Source organism: Cydia splendana, chromosome 22 (assembly GCF_910591565.1).
Source record: "Cydia splendana chromosome 22, ilCydSple1.2, whole genome shotgun sequence".
In the NCBI taxonomy this organism is placed as follows: Eukaryota; Metazoa; Arthropoda; class Insecta; order Lepidoptera; family Tortricidae; genus Cydia; species Cydia splendana.
Window position 1 is genome coordinate 1,694,641 of NC_085981.1, and position 24,794 is coordinate 1,719,434.

The 24,794-nt window shown below is 37.4% G+C and overlaps 1 protein-coding gene across 7 annotated transcripts in view; it reads left to right on the plus strand.

Moving 5' to 3' along the window:
- Positions 1-20,457, plus strand: part of LOC134801579 (voltage-dependent calcium channel type D subunit alpha-1-like) — a 43,084-nt gene extending 22,627 nt beyond the window's left edge. For 5 of the 7 annotated variants that reach the window (XM_063774188.1, XM_063774190.1, XM_063774193.1 and 2 more), the window contains 19 exons: positions 2-82; positions 344-442; positions 1,246-1,452; positions 1,785-1,884; positions 2,032-2,216; positions 2,735-2,832; positions 3,492-3,580; positions 3,992-4,132; positions 6,132-6,297; positions 6,915-6,923; positions 7,859-8,024; positions 8,778-8,883; positions 9,944-10,025; positions 10,694-10,786; positions 13,184-13,224; positions 15,508-15,584; positions 17,278-17,384; positions 19,116-19,182; positions 19,660-20,457. In XM_063774188.1, coding sequence (XP_063630258.1) covers positions 2-82; positions 344-442; positions 1,246-1,452; positions 1,785-1,884; positions 2,032-2,216; positions 2,735-2,832; positions 3,492-3,580; positions 3,992-4,132; positions 6,132-6,297; positions 6,915-6,923; positions 7,859-8,024; positions 8,778-8,883; positions 9,944-10,025; positions 10,694-10,786; positions 13,184-13,224; positions 15,508-15,584; positions 17,278-17,384; positions 19,116-19,182; positions 19,660-19,728 — 1,983 coding nt within the window. In that variant the 3' untranslated portion in view covers positions 19,729-20,457. Of the gene's footprint in view, position 1; positions 83-343; positions 443-1,245; positions 1,453-1,784; positions 1,885-2,031; positions 2,217-2,734; positions 2,833-3,491; positions 3,581-3,991; positions 4,133-6,131; positions 6,298-6,914; positions 6,924-7,858; positions 8,025-8,777; positions 8,884-9,943; positions 10,026-10,693; positions 10,787-13,183; positions 13,225-15,507; positions 15,585-17,277; positions 17,385-19,115; positions 19,183-19,659 lie in introns of those variants that run through there. The other 2 variants (XM_063774191.1, XR_010145700.1) reach the window with 2 other exon arrangements.
- The last annotated feature ends 4,337 nt before the right edge of the window (positions 20,458-24,794 follow it).

Here is a 24,794-nt window from a genome sequence, read left to right on the forward strand (position 1 = left end):
GCTCCTCGATTATTTAAACATGATTTTAACAACTGTGTTCACATTGGAGTTTGTCTTCAAACTAGCTGCTTTTAAATTTAAAGTAAGTTTGCATGGTCGATAAATAATTTTATTTACTGCTTTAAATTTGTTAGACAGTGTGGGTCAAATCTTGGACGCAAAATTTGACCCACTTGCCGATTTCCGATTGGGCTAAAATGTTTGTACACATATGTAAATCGGATGACAATGCAATATTATGACGACATGGAGCTGATCTGATGATGGAGACAGGAGGTGGCCATGGGAACTCTGAGATAAAACAACGCAAACTAACTTTTTTAAATGTGGTTTTTTTTTCTAGAACTATTTCGGTGACGCGTGGAACACATTCGACTTCATCATTGTCGTTGGCAGTATCATTGACATCGTCGTGACGCAGGTCAATGAAATGGATCCCACGGTGAGTAAAAAAAAATCCATAAAAAAATACTTAAGTATGAGATTATGTGCGCGGACAATCAAAATCGGAAAATCGGAGTACAATCTCTCTCTAAAGATGAATAACCATGATGGGTTCTCGCAACCCTTTCGAAGGTACTCAGCAAAATCGGAGACCAGAAGCACTACCACCAGTTTTGACATTGACAGATACGCTCGCGTCTACGTATATTACTTTCTATACATCTCGCTTGCACTAATATGCGAGTACGAGCGAGATGCATAGAAAGTAAGTTAGCCGTAAAGATAATAGAATATTACGCGAAACTCTGCGTATGGGGCGCCACAACCACAATCCATCACAATCCGAGGATCTACCGCGAAACAAAAAAATAATCTCTTTATCACACATATTCGAGCGATAAAGAGGCAGATTACTAAATTTCGATTTTCTCGTTTCGCGGTAGGCCTTTTGTAAACAAACCGCCTTGATGCATCCATGTCATATTTTATTATTTGTGAATACTTGTCTAAAAACAGTCTATGAGAAATTAAATAAATATATTGAATAGAGGATATATAAAGACCAGAGAGTTGAAGGTAGAGGTAGGATCGAAAAGTCAAAACTGTGATAAAATAATCTAACCTAGAGTGCAGCGGGGCAGGGCTCAAACTGCCGGTAGTCAGGGGCGCTGAGAGAGGAATCGCCGGACTATCTGCGCCGTGACCAAAACTACCGCCTTCTGCATCTGACCCTTGATCCAGCCACTCATGAGCCTTTTCGCTATGAGGCCGTTCTCTGAAACGACAATATTTTTTTTTCAGATGACACCCGATAAAAGCAAAGGTTCTGTGCTTAAGTACGTGGCATTCTTCCGATTGTTCCGAGCCATGAGATTGATAAAACTACTCTCTAGAGGGGAAAGGATCCGCACGCTTCTGTGGACCTTCATCAAGTCTTTCCAAGCCCTGCCTTACGTATTCCTACTGATCGTGCTACTGTTCTTCATTTATGCTGTCGTGGGAATGCAGGTTGGTATTAAACCCCCTTATTCATAAAACTTTCCATACAACCATTTTCGGTCGGCGTTTCGACATGTGTCAACACATTTTGCGTCGACACCGGTTTTTCCGGTCACAATTCTAGTCGCAGTGTGGTGAAAAATCTATTATTAAAACGGATTTAAGGCAATCGGGTAACGAAAATTCTCAGAACTGACGATACATTCTTATAAATATATAAAAATATTAAGGGGGAGGCCTATGTTCAGCAGTGGACGTCTTATGGCTGAGATAATATAAAAATGTTTTTTCTTTAAAAAATGCTGTTACAATTATATGAATATGCATTATTTCTATTTCAGCTATTTGGAAAGATAGGCGTGGACGATGAAATCATAACGGAACACAATAATTTCCAAACATTTGGTTCTGCATTGATGGCACTGTTCAGGTCTGCAACAGGTAAGAAAATTCACATCCTGAGCCCACTAAATTTTGCGCCAGTATCTACTGGGAGCTATGGTGGCTACCTGGAGGCAGTTTTTGGCATTCTTGAGTCATATGGCTAAATTGAAGAATAAAATAAACATTCTCATTATTATTCTCCAGGTGAAGCATGGCAGGAAATCATGATGGCGCTATCCCGGAACAACAAGGAGCGTCCGGGCGAACCGGCCAAGTGCTACAACCCGAATGATGAGGACGAAAATAAGATAGACCCGGATGGAACCGGCTGCGGCAGCTGGCTCGTTTTCCCGTACTTCATATCCTTTTCACTCCTCTGCACCTTCTTGGTGAGAAATTAGGGCCAGAAGGCCTACCGCGAGCTACGTTCGACGTGTTGCCTCACTGTTACACTTAGGTACGAATTTAGAAGAGCGACAGAGAGGCAACACGTCAAACGTGGTTCGCGGTAGGCCCTCAGGCCCCACTGGTGCGTTGCGTTGCGGCGCGTCATAGCAACACATTTAATGTGTAAATTTCACTAGTCTTTTTGGTTTTATACTTACATGACACTAATTTTACTGTAGGTATGTATGTACACTGTACCTATGCAGATTCCAAATAAAACCTCGTTATGTGCGTTAGTCGATACCGTCTTTCGATACAAACGCGATTTTCGTTCAGCCAAATAGCTGCCTAGTGGTTTACACTACCCTACGATTTTAGTGATATTACTAATGTACTAAATAAAACACAATGGGTTCAAAACACAATGAGTTTGGAAACAGCAATGGTTTTGCTGAATGCAGGTATATCATTTATTTGAATAAAAGCATCAATAATTCATTCATTCATTTGTTTGTTTCAGATCATCAATTTGTTCGTAGCCGTTATTATGGATAACTTTGACTATTTGACCAGAGACTGGTCGATCCTGGGACCGCATCACCTTGATGAGTTTGTTAGGTAAATGGTATAATGTTTTACTTATTTACTTACATACTTACTTTTGTGGCGCAGCTACCCGAAGTGGATCTCGGCCTTCGACATCAAAGACCATGTTTCTCTGTCCAAGCCGTTTCTGTCCAGTCGACGGCGCTGAGTTCGCTAAGGTCCTTTGCACTTCGTCTCTTCAGCGGTACCTAGGGCGTCCAGACGGTCTTCGTCAAGATACCGACCGGTTTGACGACCGGTCTGGCCTAGTGGGTAGTGACCCTGCCTATGAAGCCGATGGTCCCGGGTTCGAATCCTGGTAAGGGCATTTATTTGTATGATGATACAGATATTTGTTCCTGAGTCATGGTTGTTTCTATGTATTTAAGTATTTATATATTATATATATCGTTGTCTGAGTACCCACAACACAAGCTTTCTTGAGCTTACCGTGGGACTTAGTCAATTTGTGTAAGAATGTCCCTATAATATTTATTTATTTATTTATTTTATTATTTATACCTGTACCAAATAAGGCCCGCTTGCTAAAATTGCTAAATCTCATACTTTCACAAGGGTTCAAATTTTGTACCTTAATGCGAAAAGTGACAAACCTTCAAATTCCGTGACTAAAAGCTCTGCTGAGTTTCGAGCCCCAAATATTTATATTAATTTATAACGAAACATTTCAGATTATGGAGCGAATACGACCCAGATGCGAAGGGGAGGATCAAGCATTTGGACGTTGTCCAGTTACTTAGGAAAATAAATCCACCTCTAGGTAAAAAAATGCATACAATTAAGTTTCCTAACAAAAATGTACTACAGTTCAACCTCGACTACCCGGATCAATTGGGACCGAGGACTAGCTTGGATAAGTTCGTATTCTAGAAATGTGTTTTTTTTTGGAAGAGATTAAACAAAAACAACACCTTTTACATAAAAACAGTACAATATATCACAATGTGATGTAGGTATTACCTAACGTCGATATATATATAACCTGGAAAAAGTCGAATGCTTTTTAACGTATTTTTTTTATATAAAATCGTCAACGGCTGCAGCGTTCGGGTAATTGACGGTTCGGATGATCGAGGTCTACTGTATATTGTCACTTTTATTGAGGCAGTTCCACACTATCACTTACAAATGCACTAATAGCTTGGTCTGAGTAAACATATTTTTTTCCCAGGCTTCGGTAAGCTATGTCCCCACCGGACGGCCTGCAAGCGTCTCGTCTCGATGAACATGCCCCTGAATTCGGACGGAACGGTCAATTTTAATGCAACCTTGTTTGCGGTGGTGAGGACACAGCTGGGGATCAAGACAGTCGGTAATTATCTAAGAATCACAAAACTAGAGTTAGACCAAGCTTTTGATAGCCCAGACTGTGCAAGTGTTATTTTAAACGTCAAACTTCTATTAACACTTGCACAGTCTGGGCTCTCAAAATCGCTGCAGACTTATCTTGGTCTAACTCTACAGATGTGTAAAGTTGCGGAAAGTTCCAAAAAGTTTGAAAAGTTGTGTGAGATTTCAGAAGAAATTTATAGGAAGCAAAGGACACTTTCTTTTTAGAAATGGAAAATTTCGATTCCCATACGAACATAATGATTCCCATAAAAATTTCACAATTTTGGAATACCTACACAATTTTTTGTCTTTGTTTGTTTTTAGAATTATCTTGGATACTCTACTGAGTAATCATTATCTACGTGAGATAGTGGATTATGGCCTCGAATGTCCATTTCCCCGAATGTCATAATCGATAAGGAGATTTTGTACCTAAAATTTGCAAAAAATTCGGTATCAACGTTAGTAGTTGTTTTGTCGTTAAAAGGCTACAAATATAATGACCACCAAAAAATACTTTGGTACCCTAAATAAAAAAAAACATGCTTACCAAAATAAATTACTGAACACCAAAAAAATAAGGCCCAAAAATACAAAAGTACCACCGTTTTAATTACGACTGCCCTTCAAATTGTATTCAAATACCAAATATATTGAATAACCACCAAAAATCATTAATGATCACCAAATTTTGAAGACCAAATTAATGCGATATTTTCACCTAAATAAACCACTATGATTACCAAAAAATGTATACATATTACCAATTAAAGTAAACTGATGCCAAAATTACTAGCCCCTCCCGCTCAACCCCCCGTACCCCGCACCGCATACCTACCTAACCTAACCTACTTTTCCAGTAGCATTTCGTTATGCTACTAGAAAAGTAAGTTAAACTGCTATCAGTTAAGTGGGTTAGGTTAGGTTAGCACTGCGACCCTTACAGAAACGAAATGGTACTATAAAAGTAGGTTAGGTTAGGTTTGAACTGCGACCTTTACAGAAACGAAATGCTACTATAAAAGAGGGTTAGGTTAGGTTAGAACTGCGATCCTCACAGAACCGAAATGCTACTATAAAAGAGGGTTAGGTTAGGTTAGAACTGCGATCCTCACAGAACCGAAATGCTACTAGAAAAGTGGGTTAGGTTAGGTTTCAACTGCGACCCATACAGAAACGAAATGCTACTAGAAAAGTGGGTTAGGTTAGGTTTGAACTGCGACCCATACAGAAACGAAATGCTACTAGAAAAGTGGGTTAGGTTAGGTTTGAACTGCGACCCTTACAGAACCAAACTGCTATCAGAAAAGTGGGTTAGGTTAGGTTTGAATTGCGACCCTTACAGAAACCAAATGCTACTAGAAAAAGGTGACGAAGTGGATTAATTAATTTAATAGTATTATATTAAATATTTGCACATTTTTAATAAAAATGTGGTTAAAACTTTTGGGTTTACAATGATTATTTTGGAGTAATTTGCTTTAATAGGATAACAAGATTTAAAAAATTGGTTATAATTTTACATTAAAATGGAGTTCTAATTTTGGTGGTCATTTACTATTTTTGGGTTTACAATGATTATTTTTGTGTCATGTTCTTTAATAGGATAGCAAGATGTAAAAATTTGGTTATCATTTCACATTAAAATGGGGTTTGAAATTTGGTAATCATTTACAATTTTTGGGTTAATAATGTTTAGTTTGGTGTCATTTCCTTTAAAAGGATAGTAAAATGTAATAAAATTGGTAATCATTTCACATTAAAATGGTGTTATAATTTTGGTGATCATATTTTAGGCTGGTAAAATATATTTTTTTGGTATTAAATTTTACTAAATCTGGTGATCAGTTAAATAGCAGCCTTAAATTAAATGCTTTCGACTATATTTTAGCAGATATTTTTTTATCTCTCTATTTGCTCGATTAAAATAAATAGGTACATAAATTGTATTAGTTACATCTTTTCCAATATTTTAATAGGCATCATTGACGACTGCAACACGGAGCTGAGAGCCATCATCAAGAAGGTGTGGAAACGCACATCCAATAAGGTTCTTGACCAGGTGGTCCCACCCCCTGGTGACCCCAACGAGATCACCGTTGGGAAATTCTACGCTACATTCCTCATACAAGACTACTTTAGGAGGTAACTTTTTACTTATTTTTATTGTAACGTCTTCAGATATTAGAGTATTGTCATTCCACGTTCGGTCTTTATTATCAACTAATGAGCGTCCATTGTTTTTGATCATCACTGTGTCCGTCACTGTGTTGTCCTGTGACATTAAATGTTTGTACATAATGCAATAAATGCCAAAGTCACTTTAGTTTTATCAAGCAGAGTTAACCAAGAGAAGTCTACAACGATTTTGACAGCACACGCAGTACAAGTGTTATTTTAAACGTCAAACTTCTATGAAATTATGACGTATAAATAACACTTGCACAATCAAAATCGTTGCTGACTTCTCTTGGTCTAACTCTATTCTTTTTGTACTCAATTTCTCAATTTACTCAATTTCCTTCAAAATCATTGTCGCAGTTTAGAAATTTTGGCCATAAATTGTAATGTTTAGGTACTTATTTAAGTATTTATTATATTCTAGTCGTTAGAATAGTAAGCTTCCTATGCACTCTGTTAGAGAGAGCAACTGTTGTACATGCTATGTATGTAGATAGAACTGTAAATTTCTTTGTAGATTTTAGAGTCAATGTTCTTAATTTTCATCTTCATTACATTAATACACAATTTTTATTTTATAGGAACCATGCGTAAGTCTGTTCAGTATTAAGCAACTATATCGAAGACCGATACGCTGTAATTTTTGCTTACCCTTGGCATCTTTTGAGTTTTTTTGCCAACGAGTGTCGTTTGATCTTTTGCTCTCCCCTTTTTGCCAATTTTAGGGTTGATTTGCAATCAGATGTTTTCATTTATTTATTTTGCACTATAGTAAATATGTTAGTTGCTACTTCGTGAGATGCTGAAGCAATTATATATGTTATATTTACTTTTGTGATAATAACGAGCTTTATTTTATATTAAACATAGTATAAAAAAAATCGGCATCCCATGTTGTTTTTTTATAGTTTTAGTTTGAATCCAAGGAAGCCCTCTTATTTGATTATAGTCAATCTAAAGCATGTTAACCTTTCAGCTAGTTATTAAGAAGCATATTTTCTCAGTGTTATCTTCTTGTTGTTTACAATCACTTGCTTTTAAATTTGCACAACTTTTGATTACACATTTTGTATTTTCCTTGTTTTTGAGTGTTTTGGTGAGTTTAACTTTTGTGCGTTCCAAATTCTGCATGTTTCGACTTGCTTACTTTATTATGTTTGTTTTTTTTGAAAATTATGCATTTGATTGTAAATACTCGACACAGAGAAGACATGTTCACAAACAATCATTTACTTTTATAAACTATTTATTCCAATTTACAAACTTAAATTGTTTTACTACTTATATAAAGTATTTTTTTAATAACCAACATAGTCATTAATCAATATCAAGTTTTTTATTAAATCATACGTATCATCATTATTAACATTAACATATCAACAATTTAAATAAATACCATTCAAAAGACGAACCTCGACATCGTCAACTTTTGCGTTTTTGAGTCCCATTTCTTCATCTCTATTAACATTACCTCTCTCACCTGCCACCGATACCTGTCAATAATCTCATCTCTTTCCAACCAAAGGTTTAGGAAAAGGAAGGAGCAAGCGGCGGCGGAGTCGGTCCAGACCAATCAGATGACGCTGCAGGCTGGTCTGCGGACCCTGCACGAGGCAGGGCCCGAGCTGAAGAGGGCCATATCAGGGAATTTGGATGAGCTGGTGGCTGAAGCCGTAGAGCCTACTCATCGGGTGCGTTCTTAATTAAAATTATTTACTAACGGCTTTCTAGCCTAGAGAGTAGCATAAAAAAATACATAGAGTGCTCACTCCATACATCAGTTTTGGTGCCAAAACGACTATTATTTTCGTAGTCGATATCTAGCATCGAGTAGCGGAATTATCACTACTGCTACTTGACAATAGATGATACGACGGTCAACAAGTCCTAGGTAATATTATAACCGGATTAACCGGAACTCTATTTTCAACTCCTCCTGCTTTAATATTAGTTGTAAATTGTTATTCAATACAATTTTCGTGAGTCGCGACACTCGAGACATCAAGTAGCGGTACTGATAATTCCGCTACTGGATTATAGGTAGATGTCGACTACAAAATAATAGTCATTTTGGTACCAAAACTGATGTATGGAGTGAGCACTCTATGTTTACTATATTTCTCTATGACAGTACTTAGTGACCCAATTATTTGTGTATTTATCACAGGGTATGTGTTTTTGAGTTATAGATGTTTTCTATGTATTTATCTACATCTATGTATGATATATATCGTCTAGTACCCACAACACAAGCCCCTTCGAGCTTTTTTCTACCCACGCCGTCGTGACCCGGGTGGCCGAGGGGCTTAGGCACCTGCCGCGATAGCAGAGGACGTTGATTCGGTTCCAGCCCTGGGCACTGGAGACCTTGGTCACTTTTTTTCATATATGGCATTTATTTCGGTTTGTAATTTATTTATTTATTTGTTTTTTTTATTATGCAGCGAACCCATCCGCTGTTCGGAGTGCTTCAAAGCTTCAGAGGCTCCAGACACAGACGGGTCGAGATGCACAAACCGCCGGAAAGGACGCCAAAGACTGTTACACTTAGTAGGTCATCTTTTCATATCAGCTTAAGAGTCTCACGCACCCGCTGCCAAAAAGCCGCTTCCATACAATCGAAGTTATACTCTCAGTTAAAATGTACGCTCTCAGTTAAAATGTACGCTCTCAGTTAAAATGTACGCTCTCAGTTAAAATGTACGCTCTCAGTTGAAACCTACGCTCTCAGTTGAAACTTACGCTCTCAGTTGAAAATTACACTCTCAGCTGAAACTTACGCTCTCAGTAAAAACGATAATAATATGCTTAAATTACATGAAACTTGGCGTAAACATTAAGGTAACATATTTATATTATATGGGCCATTTTATTTAAAGTTGTCCCCTACACATTTTTTTCAAAATTGGGATGTTTAGGTATGTTATGTCTACTCAGAATCATGAGCTCTTTTGATCCTAATAGGAGAAAAAAAGGTCCCAAGATTTCCATACATTTTTCGATCTTTCCATTCCGAAACCGCCATACAAAGTCTATGAAAAAATGGTAACGGAATGGGAAAATCCCTTGGGACACTTTTTTTCTCCTATTAGAATAGAAAGTGCTCGTGATTCTGATTAGAAATAACATAAAAAATCCCAATTTTGAAAAAAAAAGTGTACGGGACAACTTTAAACAAAATGGCCCATATCTATGACTGTATGGTACTAGTTCTTGTTGCGAAAAATTGTTATACAAAGAAAATAGAGCAAATATAAGTTTTAGGTATATAGTTCCAATCATAATCATAATAACTTATTTGCACATAAAAATGGTTTTACATAAAGGTGTTATAGAGTTACATGTCCTTTTTAGCTGTTATTGACAGCATATAATTATCCTTGTCCTTAGTTGTCCCGTCTGGCCTTATCTTAATAATGCGTGTTTAATCATATAAAAATGGTATTGTTTTTATCACCAGAACCCGAATCATCTATATGTATTGGACACTGTATTATAGGTATTAGATATTTTTTAACAACTTAAAAGAATATTCCAACGTTGAGAAAAAAATCTTGTCTGTCACTTCCCGTCTACAAAGTAACTAAAATATATTTAAATTTCTCTCTAGATCTTCAACAAAAACAAGACTTGGGCTCAATGATGAGGAGAGAGTTTGGAATGGATGGCCGAATACCTGAAGAAGACACATCGTAAGTCTGAATAGGATTTTAGCAGATACAGATTTATAGATACAGTCGCCATCAGATATATCGGAGCGGCCAAGGAGCTCACAAATATCGGAACACGCCTCTATTGTCAGGGCGTTAGAGCGCGTGTTCAGATATTGTGAACACCTTGGCCGCTCCGATATATCTGATGGCGACTGTACAGGCGACATACCTTTTACCTGCTTTTACTAAGGCAAAGATAATTTGAAATAGAGAGTTACTGTCATGGTAAATTATGTAGCTCCAGTACATTTACTGCCATCTTTCGACAGAAGATTATAACTGTTAGAACGCCATTTGACTTTAATCATTATTCTTTCACTGATATGTGTTAACTTGTTAAATATTAATATTAACGCCATCTACTCGAGAGTACCTAGGCTGAAGGTTATGGCGTCATCGCTGGAAAAGATTCCATACCTTTGGCCTAGTGTCGAGTCAATAAAATCTTGATATTACTCAGTTGAAGGATTCTTACTATTGTAAGTAGGTACCTAAAGAGGCCCACATTACCAGTTCGCCGGAAAATATCAGCCTATCCCTTATTCGCCACTGTTGTTACCTTTTGCGAGTAACTGACAGACATATCCTCCGGCGAACTGGTAATAATATATGTGGACCCCTTAATGAAATTACACTCATTTCTATAGAAAATACGACGACAATCACGCGAGCGACGAGGAGATAGCGATGGAGCCGCTACTCCGTGGAAAAGATTCTGAGAAGATATTCCACGCCATCGAGTAAGTTATTCTTATTATTTAAAAATATCAGGGGCCGTAGACAAGATGTCGATCGTTAAGGATGACTCACGCTAGACCGGCCCGGGCCCGGGCCAAGGCGTCCGACATGTAATTTTCCTTGACGGCTGATCGGTGGTGCTTTCATAGAAAACGAAGCGCTGGAGGCTCCGGCCCGGCCCCGGCCCGGTCTAGCGTGAGTCAAAAGTGCAAATGTATCGGGATGACACATGCGAACGAAATGTCACGTATCCTCACCATGAGTTTTGCGCGGCCTTCCTAGCGACTTGGTCAACTCAAACGCAGCTCATCTCGCTAGTCGCTTGCACCAATGTCAGTACGAGGTAGATCATCTATGTCAGTGTCAAACTCGTGGTAAGGATACAGATGTACGTCGAATATTTTTATTTTGAAGTATTCTTAGATTGGTCTAGTGTTATATTAACCTAAGCGAAATAATGTAGTAAACTTTGTTGCTAATAATTGTCATGTCTTATATAGTGCTTTACTGTATGTAATTTATCTCATTTTTGTTTCGTTATTTCATTGAGAGTCCGTCTAATCTAACTCTGCAACAACTCTGCAGGGACTGTGTGGTAGTGGCACTATAAACGTCATATTTTCATTCGAATTTAAGGAATAAGGTAAAGGCGCTGTAAGCCTACCCCCTAAGACCCAGTCATACAAATTCAAAATTCAAAATTTGCCACTGAAATGTGAATCTACAGTGTAGGAAATAGAGTTGATTTTGCGTTGTTATAAAATTGAACGAAACAATGCAAAAGCGACTCTGTTCCAATTGAATATGATTGAAATTTCATCGAACTGAAGAAGTGCTATAGGTAGAACCTTGGGCCTTAGGAGGATAAGAGATTGTAGATACCCGAGAAAATGGGGTTTGCCGGTTGAAGTATCTTACAGATGGCGCTAGCATAGGTTTTACCTCTCAAACGAATAGTGTCGTATTATTTTGGATTATTATACTGTGAGCCAAATCTCATCTAGAACGAACCTAGAAAAAGGTAAATTCTATGCTGGCGCCATCTATCCTTTGACAGTTGCCAGCCCCATTCAACCCGTCGCGACTTGGGTGGCCGAGTGGTTGAGGCATCTGCCGCGAATGCAAAGGACTCTGGTTCGATCACGGCCCTGGGCACTGGAGGCCTTGGTCGCTTTTTTTTCGTATATGACATCTATTTTAGTTTATGGTGGTATTTCTGCATTGTCACTGCAAGTTTGTCCGGAGTTATACTCCGTTTTTTTAAGATTAGAATTTTTCTAACCTCAAAAGTAGTGGTACATAGGTACTAAACTGTTTCTTCCGAAATGCTAGGGTGATATATAATATTGCGATACAATAATATGTAAACGACACTAATATATAGCTGGTCAAGCAGATCTTGTCAGTAGAAAAAGGCGGCAAATTCGAAAAATGTAGGCGCGAAGGGATATCGTCTCATAGAAAATTTGAATTTCGCGCCTTTTTCTACTGACAAGATCTGCTTGACCAGCTATAATTCAGTGCATAGATACTGTTACATTTTTAACGTAAAATGCTTAAATATGGCAACTATTTAGTATGGTTTTTTTTTTTTTTATGTATTTACTTTTTACCCATATTTAATTTTGGAACAAAAAAGTTATCAGTACTTTTGAAGTTATACAATTTCTAATCTAAAAAAAACGGACTTTAGATACATCAGATATTTTAGAGTCACTAGAACCTGGCCGCCGCCATACAATCGACGTAACGCTCACATTTATGTTACGACATTCTGAAATAACATGAAATTTGACGTTAGGGGTCATCCATTAATTACATCACACGAATTTGAAGATTTTTTAACCCCCAAGGAGGGGGCTTCTTGTCACACTTGGTCACTTTTAGTTAACCCCTCCCCCCCTGGTGTGACGTCACTTATTTCGCAATTTTGTTTTCAACTAAACCAACAATTTATATTAGTTTTTATTACTTAAACAAAAAAAAAACATTTGAGACAGATGTTTTGTTAGAAATTCATAACACGAAGCCGATTAAGAATAAAAATACATCCATAAAAACGATTATCATTGCAAACACTAGCTATTTAACTATTAACTAAAAAATCTAAACCACTTTCGGTTACAGATGTAGTTCAAGTGACGTCACAAAGTTTGTGACTCCCCCTCCCCCTTGTTACAACATGTCACATTTTCTTGACCCCTCCTATTGTACGTGTGATGTAATTAATGGATGATCCCTGGCCGGTTAACCCCGGGTTAGTCGGATGGTGCAAGTGGCGCTTAATATTTTCATTTTATTAGTTAATTGTTGTCATTTAAATGTTGTTGTATTGAAATTATCTCAATCATGGCACATTAAAATCAAGCAAATAGTTAAGAAAAGATGAATGTTCGCAGAAAAACATCGAATGATTTAATGCAGACGATGAGGGGCCGACGTAAGTCCATTTTACTGTGTTGTGATTCATTAAATCATTATCTATTAATTATTATAAGTATCTATATTTATAATATAATATCAGTCTCAGTTAGCAACGAAAACTCATTGAAATTTTGACCGATAGACCCTAAAATATTATTGACTGAGCGCAAGCGTTGCGGCCTAAGCAAAAATGCTTTCGTACAACGACTTAGAATAACTATATATACGTAACTAACTAACGTAACGTAACGTAACGTAAATAACTATATATATATATATATATATATAACAAATATTGTCAAACAAACATTGTCAAACTGAGCGCTGTACAATTGAATTGCTCGCGACACAATTCTCGCAATTTAATTTAAGCCAAGCAAAACTTTTATCGACTCCTCACAACTTTTTTAGGGTTCCGTAGTCCACTAGGAACCCTTATGGTTTCGCCATGTCCGTCCGTCTGTCTGTCTGTCCGCGGCTTTTTTTATAATTGCGGGAAATTATGTATTTAAAAGCTATAGTAGTATATTTATGAAGAAGGGTTAACCGCTTTCGGAGTCAAAAATGTACTGAGAGCTTCGTCTACATTATATTGTACGAGTATACCGTCGCTTTTTATGCAAGTCTAGAACTCCAAGGGTGTCAGCTACGCGTATCTAACACTTAAACGACTTATTTGTTATTGAGTGAGTTTTGGTTGGTAATCAACAAATCATTCTATTATTTCTATTTTCTATAATGCAGATTTATTTATTGAATTATTGGTATGTATATTTACTGTTTGCTTATTATTGTATTTAAGTAAGTATATGTATTTTAATTTTTACTAATAATATTTTATACTAATTGCGATTTTACGGAAAAACTGTTGTTTAACTGTTTTATTTGTGGCGTTTGCACTTACTTACTAAAATTATTAACATTAAACAAACTACGAAATTAATTTTACCTTCAATAAAACTTTTATACTTTTTATATTAACTGGCAAGTCGATTCAAATTCAGCAATTTGTTATATTTTTAATCTGGTTTTGATACAACTTTGACGTCTTTTTGGGGTTCCGTACCCAAAGGGTAAAAACTATGACTCCGCTGTCCGCCTGTCCGTCCGTCCGTCCGTCTGTCTGTCTGTCACCAGGCTGTATCTCATGAACCGTGATAGCTAGACAGTTGAAATTGTCACAGATGATGTATTTCTGTTGCCGCTATAACAACAAATACTAAAAACAGAATAAAATAAATATTTAAGTGGGGCTCCCATACAACAAACGTGATTTTTTGTCGTTTTTTGCTTAATAGTACGGAACCATTCGTGCGCGAGTCCGACTCGCACTTTCATTTCATTTTGCATGCACCAATCAGCGTGAGTGATCTTCAAGGTCATATCAAAATATTTAAAATCAAAATCGTAGCAAGTTGGTACATTTGAATCGGGCTCCTAGACACACACGATTTTATACAAAATGTATGAATTATTGAATGTATGAAAAACCCCTAGGATTTAGGGGCTTTTGACATTTCAAAGTAGGGATCGGGGGGGGGGGGGGGGGGGTTAAATGGCAAAAGTTTGTGTTTCTATCAATATCCTAAAGATTTAACCTTTTTTATATTATTGTAATTATAAATATTTTTGGTAAGGCCGAAATAGCTACAAAAATATGGAGGTAATAAAAGTGACGAAGACTAATAGAATCTCGAGTCAAGATTATCAACGCGAATTTTACATTTTAAAAATCTTCTAATATTTTGAAGTTGGCTAAAACAGACGAACATATTTTGAATATAGCGCGCCATCTAGTGGACATTATTCCAGTAACGTTATTTTTACTCTAGGCTACTCTAGAGTACTTGTAGTTATCGTAGTCCTACAAAAGGTGGCGCTGTATTCAATCCTTTCTTCTATTATTTTCGAGGTCTGACAAAATGGATATTGCTTTGGTTAACAAATTATATTTATCGACATAGTAATTTTAATGTGACACTCGTTTAGGTACCTACAGTCAAGGAATATAATTTCCTTACCATTTTGTACCTTTTCACAGTGACAATATGAAAGTTGCTAGAGACCTGTGAAATGGTACTGAGATTATATTCCCTGACCGATACACACTTTGGATAAAAAAATATAGAGCTAGAATCCTTGCAAGTTAAGTCAGCAAGTGATAGAGTGCAGGAATCAGCCAAAGCAAAGTTAATTGGATAAATATAACAGACGGTCTTAACGTTTGAAAGCGATATCTTCCAGGCAACCGAATCTTTTTTAAATGTGTATAACATTGTGCTTGTTTGTAACATTTCAGATCATGACCAAAGGTCGAGCCCGAACAACAACGTGCCTTATTGTGTAGAGAATCCGGCGGAGACTCTCATTGCTCGTGTAAGTCTTTCCGCATGTTAAAGAGATCTTTCCAGAATTTACGAGATAAGTATTGCCCGTGCCCATATTGGCAATCGCTTTGACGCCAACGCACGACGTGGTGAAAATATGAACTTTCGTGGGATGACATCTTCATACTAGCTGCCAAATGCCAACTGTCAAATAAGCAATATTAACTGACATTTATAGACGGGTCTTTGTCGATAAATAAAGGTAATAAAATAAATTCGCGATAGACTCGTCTATAAAAGTGAGTTAATATGTGTTCAAAACGCGAAAGTTTTATTATAAATAAATAATATGTCCCACACCAACTAGGGTGGCGCCACAGTCATGCACGGAGCGAATAGACTGTTGTCCTTATAATCTGTCTCTAGGTATATGAAGAGTCTTATAGTCTCACTGAACTTCGCAGAGATGGCGCTGTCCACCTATCTGTGAGCCTGTACGTTCATTCAAAAAGAATAGAAGCAAATAGAAGTTACATATGTCTTTGGTACATTGAACCCAATAGAGAAAACATGTTGTCGCGTAAATACAATAGATGGCACTTTACGAGTTCACGTACGGCGTCGGTGCCATACTTTTGTGGTATAAGCAAATAAGTAAACTTTGCTAAAGTCCCTCTTATAATATAAGTAGTAATTAATTGTTTGGATAAGAGATCAATAATTATCAAAGAGTATTTAGTATAGAGGCGGATTGTCAAAGTTCATCATTTGATATTTACCACTAGCTTTTCGGTGAAGGAAAACATCGTGAGGAAACCTGCATACATCTGCGAAGAAATTCAAAGGTGTATGTGAAGTCCCCGATCCGCATTGGACTAGCGTGGGGACTAAAGCCCAAGCCCTCTCGCGCATGAGAGGAGGCCTGTGCCCAGCAGTGGGACGTATATAGGCTGAATTTTTTTTGTAGCCACAGTAAATTTACCGCCATCTAAAGCCCGCCTGCCAAAACTTTTAGAACGCCATTTAACTTTGATCCTTGTTTTTTCACTGATATGTGTTAAATCGAGTACCTATAGGCCAAAGGTATGGCGCCATTGCTCGATAAGATGGCACCGTACCTTTGGTCTATGCTCGTGTAGATGGCGACACTTTTTGACATTTAACAAATTTAAGTGAAAGAACAAGGAACAAAGTCAAATGGCGTTCAAAAAGTTTTGGCAGGCGGGCGAAAGATGGGAGTAAATTTACTGTGGCTACAAAAATTACTTTGACAATCCGCCTCTATATCAAATTTTCTTTGATAAATAATTATGTTTGTTTTAACCAATAGTTTGCCAATAGGGAGTATTACTGCAATGTATTGCCGCCAGAGTGCAGCACTAATTTGTTTAGTAAACCATAGAGTAACTTATACATATGACATTGATATTGACGCACCAAGGCGGTTTGTTTACATGTGGCCTACCGCGAAATGCGAAAATCGAAATTTCTTTATCTGCCTCTCTATCGATGGAATAAGCAAGAGTGATAGAGAGGCAGAAACCGAACTTTCGATTATCGTATTTCACGGTTGGCCATGTGACTGACCTAGTGACGCATGACGGTGTCATTGATGATGTCAATGAGGTTTGTTTACTGTACTCGTATATATGTGCTAGTGGTGACACCTACGCAGAGCTTTGCCTAATATTCCCTATTGATGGTGGTTGGCGTCAAAGTTACACGCGACTATTATTTTACAGGTTTTGACAGAGCAGGGTCTCGGCAAATACTGCGACCGCGATTTTCTCCAGAGTACCTCACATGAGATGCAGGAGGCGCTGGGTCTCTCCCAGGAGGCGATGGACACGTAAGGACAAATCGTATAACTTTGCCCACTTGGGTAATTTTTCCCCAAATCGTTACATTTGACGTTACTGACGACCGGTCTGGCCTAGTGGGTAGTGACCCTGCCTATGAAGCCGATGGTCCCGGGTTCGAATCCTGGTAAGGGCATTTATCTGTATGATGATACAGATATTTATTCCTGAGTCATGGTTGTTTTCTATGTATTTAAGTATTTATATATTATATATATCGATGTCTGAGTACCCACAACACAAGCCTTCTTGAGCTTACCGTGGGGCTTAGTCAATTTATGTAAAAAAATGTCCTTAATATTTATTTATTTACTATGGCATTGAGTTCATTTCACAAAAATTCTTACTTCTAACAACCATATTTAACTTTAAATCTTGCATGTAAACTCGTCCGTTTAAAATAAAATAAATACTTATAATTGCTACTTTCTAGCCTCAACGATAAATGGGTCGTTTTATTAAGTACGCAAGTTTATATAACAATGTATATCTAGGAAACAAGTAACTTATTAATCTAGATACAGACTTAAATAAAACTTAAATTTAGAGTGCCCAAAATGAGATGCAAGAGCCGCTGGGCCTCTCCCAGGAGGCGATACGTAAGGACAAATCGTATAACTTTGCCCACTTGAATAATTTAGCCCCAAATCGTTGTATTTAGAGTGCCCAAAATGAGATGCAGGAGGCGTTGGGCCTCTTCCAGGACGCGATACGTAAAGACAAATCGTATAACTTTGCCCAATGGGGTAACTTTGCCACAAATCGGTTTTCTCCAGAGTACCTCACATGAGATGCAGGAGACACCGGGCCTCTCATAGGAGACGATAATTACGTTAGAACCAGATAAAACTTCCGACTGCGCAGTTTGCATCTAAAGCTTACTAGTGGCGACTCAAGATGAGGTCAGTAATGGGGTTGTTACAGCCCAGCTTGTTGACTGGGGTACAGAGGATTCTAGTAAATATTGCTACAGTGTTTATCTTTAGAGTATCTGAAGTGTACCTAGACATATAAAATACAGGGTCATTTTTGGACCGTTAGCCATATTGTGCGAGGTGATTACTGATTAGGTAGGCCATACTGAACAACTTTTTCTATGGGACCGACTCCGAAATCACAAAAATCCTTTTGGCCGTTTCATACATTTTGGTCGAGTGGATGTCGACGTTTTCTATGGGAAGGCCAAATTTTTTTGGGATTTCGGGGTTGGTCCCATAGAAAAAGTTGTTCAGTATGACCTACCTAATCACCTCGTATAATATGGCTAACGGTCCAAAAATCACCCTGTTTGCTGCCCTGTATAAATCCAGCGGCGGCGTTAGTTGAAGTACGGACGTCGGCGACATACATTTTGCGAGGCTGCTGTCACTGTTTTCGGACTTTGTTGTGTTGTTTTTGGCCAATTCTATGGAACTTGCTAACTCTATGTAAACAAAAGCTAGTGACTTTTGTCTACATAGAGTTAGCAAGTTCCATTAGACTAAATTCATTATTCTTTGACAATTTCAATATGGCGGTTTGTTTTACATAGCAAGTTCCATAGAATGCCACTTTAGTACCACCACTGGATAAATATAGCTGGTCAAGCAAATCTTGTCAGTACAAAAAGGCGCGAAATCAAATTTTCTACGGGACGATAACCCTTCGCGCCTGCATTTGTAAAATTTGCCTCCGCATAAGTTTTACACTTGTGTGTTTTCTAAATTTGACCCTTTTCACAGCGCTGCGAACCTTATCATTTTGCAAGAGCGGCAGATGCACAGAACACAACAACTGCCTAACAATGTGGTGAGTTTCTTCTAAAACAATTATATTTTTAAACTAAAATATATATCTTATACTAAAGAAGTTACTAAACACTCCAGTGCCAAAGCTAAATTAAAAACGGATAATAATTTGATTAATTTGTTCCTTAGTTGTACCAAGTTGTACCTAATTATGTTTTTACTTAATCATAAACCTGAAACAATTAACTTTTAACTTTCCTCCGCTGCGCTAAGCGAACTTGCCTTTCTGGCTTCGTCGAGCAGAAAAATAGATTTCAAACCTAGGGCAGTAAAGAAGAAAGCCTCAAATCGACGATGGCATCTGGTCTGAGATATCTCTTACTTTACGAGTACTGCCCTAGGTATTTCATATACTATTATTACGATACAGTTTACTGCAGATATTGTTGACCTTCCCTGCAACTGACTGCACATAATATATAATTATTAAATTATGTGAATTAAGTAGATTTTTTAAAAGCCTTATTTTCTTTTCTAGGAGAGCATACTGTCAAGGCAGTACCACCCCTTCCATCAGCCCCCGATGCAGCCGCCTCAGAGAAAATGATATTTTATACTTTTATACTTGGATTACCCTCCACCGGTGCGGCGTGGTAACCGCACTCGGTCTTACCCTTCAAAAGGGTTTGTGTTACCCTTTTTTGAACCCGGCCCGGGTTTTTTGAAGATTTTGCAATCGATTTTAACGGACCGCGTAGCTTGTAATGTTATTTTAAATTTTAAGTACTTAGCATTTTAATATTTTGAATGAAATGAATAATATTTTTAAAGCATTCGGAGTTTTAAAATATTCTAAATTTTAAAACGGAGGAATTTTTTAACGGGGTTTTAGATGATTCTAGTTTTTGGATCGCTTTTCGCAAACGCCTGAGGTTTTACTGTATATAATATTAAATATTTACTGACTAATAATGTTATATACCTAATGGGTATGTGCCTTAATTATTACAGATGTATGTGTTTAAGTGTCGGACTGTGAAAATTGTGGCCCCATAATATATTTATTACTTATAACTTATAATATAGTAAATACGTGCCAAAATGATTACTTCATATTAGTAAAATTTTATATTATTCTCTATTTATTGCTATTGAAATTTAAACAATTCTATATTTATTATTGTTGTATATTTCAACCATTGTAGGTATTTTTCTATTTTAATGATGCAAGTCTAGTCAGTTTGCTTGCTTGGAAGAGTTTTATGTAAATGTTTATTTATGTTGTATTTTGTATGGAGATATTGTTATTGTGAATAAAATTGTTGCAACAAATTTATACTTACCTTTTATTAAACAACCTTCTTAACACCTTCCAAGATACTCTTGCAGCACGCACTGCTTATTGGCTTTAAGTTTTGAGTACCTAGGTAGGTAGTGTCTAAAGGGAAAAAGAGTACGTCAGTACAGTATAGGTAGCATATGTATTAATGTTCATAACATAATAAAAAAAAACGGAACCCTAAAAATTACCTTATTTTATGTACTAAGATTTCATATCAATGTGGACGAAAGTGTTAAAATTATTTTACAGTAGGTACATATGCGGTACTTTACCGCCCTAGTGCGGTAAATAGCACTACACGTGCCTATGTCGAAAATTTAAAGGGTCTTATGTACTATAAAACTTTGTACAATACACATGCGAAAAGGTAATTGGCAACTCGTGTCGATTTAAAATACTCCCTTCGGTCGTGTTTCAATTTATCGCCACTCGTTGCAAATTTCCTACTTCTTGCTTACATGTGTCGTAATGTACTATTATTAAGCTTTTTATTAAAGTTACATGAAAAAATGCATTTAACAATTAATTATAATTTATAAATGCAACTATCAGCTCTACAACTTGCAGAAGGTTTAGCATAATTAGTTTTTCAAATAATTAAAATGTAGCCTATAGGAAACATAAATAACTATACGAGTAAGTTCTCGGACTCGGTACCTAATAATAAGAAAGACAAATATTTCATAATTGCTTTATTCTCTGGTTTCATTGTGTGTCAAGTATTCTAGTGGAACAGTATAGTCGGTTCCATTATCAACTTCTTTTAAATTTTCCATTTTCTGCAATAATTCCTTTTTCAGTTTTTTAATATCGCCGTTAAGGTTATCATCGAGAATCACTTTTTCTTCTTCATGCACTTTATTTGAAAGTAAAAGAGCCCTTGTCAGGCAACTTACCCCAATTTGAATCCGAGAGTCAGACATTTTAGTTTATTAATTATTTAGCATCAAGTGTTCATAGGGTTACCAATTGAATAGGGTAAATTTTCAATGGGGTTCTTAATATTTAAGGATTTCGTTCTTGAATTTTGTAATTTTCACAATAATTATTAATTTTTTTCAGGTGGATAAAAGTGTGCATACTTTGCCTTGCATCTCGCTGCAGCTTGCTGTTTTTTTTGTATTTCACAAGGAGTGGGGATATGTGGGGGTGGAGGGGGTGGTTCGGGCGGGCAGCCAGGCCACGGTAGGTCCGTATGAGCTGCATTCGCGTCTTTAATCTTGTCACATCTTGCAGAACCAGTTTCTATTCTGTGCACAGGACATTTTGGTAGTACTTCATACTTAGGAACAGAGACTGGAAGATTTTTCACTTTTTCGATACAAATAGCGGAGCACTCAAGAGTTTCAGGGCGAGGTGGGGGAGGTGGTTTTTCACAGAAAATCACTCCTGCTTTTAACTTCTGTTCCCTAATCTGTATTTGGCATGGTGTTGGTGGAATTGGTTCCGGTTCTGGAGGGAAAACGCATTGCTTTAATTTCACGATGTCACCTTTTTCCGGTTGTGGTTTTTTGGCGCAGGGATGAAGAGCTTCGGGTGTGAGGATGTTGTGTTTGTTTGAGGGTTTTGTGCCTGAGCTACCATCGGCCATATTTGACAGGGTGGATTTAAGATTTTTTTTCTAACAGTCAACTGTCATGTTGACGAATGGAGTAGTCCAAGAAGTCTTGTAAAGGAAAAAGGTTTTATACTAAACTAGCGACCCGCCCCAGCTTCGCGCGGGTAAACCATAAATTATACACCTTTTAAGTTTATCTCGAACATACAGCTGTCCTGTACAGACAGACGCGGCGGGGGACTTTGTTTTATAAGATGTATAAAAGACAGATAATTTGGTCTAGGGGTTAGTTTATGGCAAAAAAGATGTGGACCATTATAGCCCCATGTTATCATAATATTGCATTGCCATATTTATTATCCGATTTACATATTTGTTTGCAAAATTTCAGCCTCAGCTCATTCGGTAATCGGGAAATGGGTCTTTAGCTTCCAAGATTTGACCCATACTTACTAACAGGGCAAGTTAAACAAAAGGTTGTAAAAAAACTAAAAAAAACTCCAAATTGTTCATTACAAAGTGTACATATTATCTTTTTGTAATTGTTTTTCTGAATGTTCCTGTTATTACTTCAAATTTTAATTATAATTTATAATTGTAATTATATGTATCATGGTTACAAATATGATCCGTTTTCGTTCCTGAAACAAAAAAGATAAGATAAGCATGGTTAGCCTCGCGGTAAGGCATGCAACTTTCAGGCTGCCTTTCTACTGAAGATATCATCAAACATCAAACATCAAGTATTGATAGCCTAGTTTAGTGGTAAGACTGGTAAGACATGCAAATTTCAGGTTGCCTTTCCACTGACGGAGTTAAGCAGAGGTGAGAGAGGTGCAGGAATTAAAAATAGCATTGGTTGTAATCCACATCTCTTCTCTGCTCCGCTTAATTACAGCCATTGCTATTGGTTGATCCCCACACGTCTCCGCCTCCGTGGAAAGGCAGCCTCAATCCGTATTATATTATGTACAAAAGTGCGGTAGCGACCCCTAAAATGTATTTAAAAATTCTGAAAATAAATTATATTGGTTTTTTAGGGGTAGATTTTACATTAAGCGGGTGCCCCGTAGAAAAATATAACATCAACGAAATAAGGACCTAACTTACACTTTCAATTGCTGGGTTGATTTTCCTTCCTCTTCATGTTGTCTGTATTTGAGCAGTTCTTTCCACACACGCAACCCGCACAGTTCTCATCATTTCCTTTCCTAGGTTCATCATTTAAGTTTTTTATACTGCCATCACAAGGTACGCAAGTGATATTCTTCTTATTACTACTATTGTCAGACATTATTTTAGTAATTTTGTAGAATGTGAAATGGAAGAAATGACCAAAGGGAGTGATGGTTGGATAATGAGTGAAGTTGTCAGTTTTTTTTCTCAGACCTATGTGTGAAATCTGGTTGGTGATTTTGTAACACCTTTTTGGTATAAAAAAGAGAACCGATAAGGTATATCAATGGGGTCCACAGACGTCATCGATAACTGCATGCGATTTCCAGTATCTCGGGAAGGTGACGGAAATGACTGAAAGGGATGGTTTTATGGAACTTTCAGTAGGAGTAGCAGAGAAAGTCTTATTATTATTGGTCCATGTCGTGGCTCACTTTTAATTTAGATTTACTTCTTGGCCTACTTCTAAAAAGTTCTAAGTGCCACGTCAAAACGGTAGATGTAGGTAGAGTCAGACCAAGAAAAGTCTGCAGGAGATTTGATACCCCACGCAGTATTATTTTAAATGTCAAACATCTATGAAATTATGACGTATAAATAACACTGGCACTGCGAGGGCTATCAAAATCGCTGCAGACTTTTCGTAGCTTAACTCTATCAACCCAGCAAGAACCCAGCAATAGGGAATATTAGGCAAAGCTCTGCGTAGGTGGCACAACTAGCACATACAGTAAACAAACATCAATGACACATCATGCGTCACTACGTCAATCACATGGCCTACATACCATGAAACACGACAATCGAAAGTTCGGTTTCTGCCTCTCTATCACTCTTGCATATTCGAGCGATAAAGAGGCATGAATTGACTAGAGTCGGTAGTGCTGCACTCTGGCGGCAGAACATTGCAGTAATATCCCCTATTGTAACAATATTACTTGGATTAAAGGCTGGCGTCCAATAGGTTCGAATCGCAATAATTCACCTTATACAATACATACATTTACTATGAAACTGCGTCTACTGACGAGGAGCCGTGAAGCGTCGCATCGAATTTACGATTCATGTATAGAAGGCGAATTATTGCGATTCGATTCGTCTCGGTTGGTCTCGGCGAGCCTTGTGGACGCCAGCCTTTACGTTGCCACTTTGGTCCATCATATTCGTTGTACAGTCAGTGTTATATAGTAGGTAGCGTCGAAAGTATTCAAATTGTTCGGTACGCCATACAAATTATATGGTGTACCGCACTATTGTATGCCACCTAATAGGATATGATACTGACTGTACCAACTTGGCCGGTTATTATTGAAAATCGCTTGCGATTTGTTGCAAGGTATGTGGAGCCCAGTATTGATATCCAGAGAGAAATTATTTTACACTTGCTTTGGACACTATTATAGGTCCAAAGCAAGTATAAAATCCAGAGGACATTATTTGCTCTTTTCTGACATTAATTGCTTAAATAGTAGATTGTACAACACACACTTTCACCCGAGGCAATTTTTTGGTCTGAGCGAAGCAAAGACCAAAATAGTAGACGAGGGTAAAAATGGACATTTATGCCCTTGTTGTACACTCTGCTTTTCACTTCGAT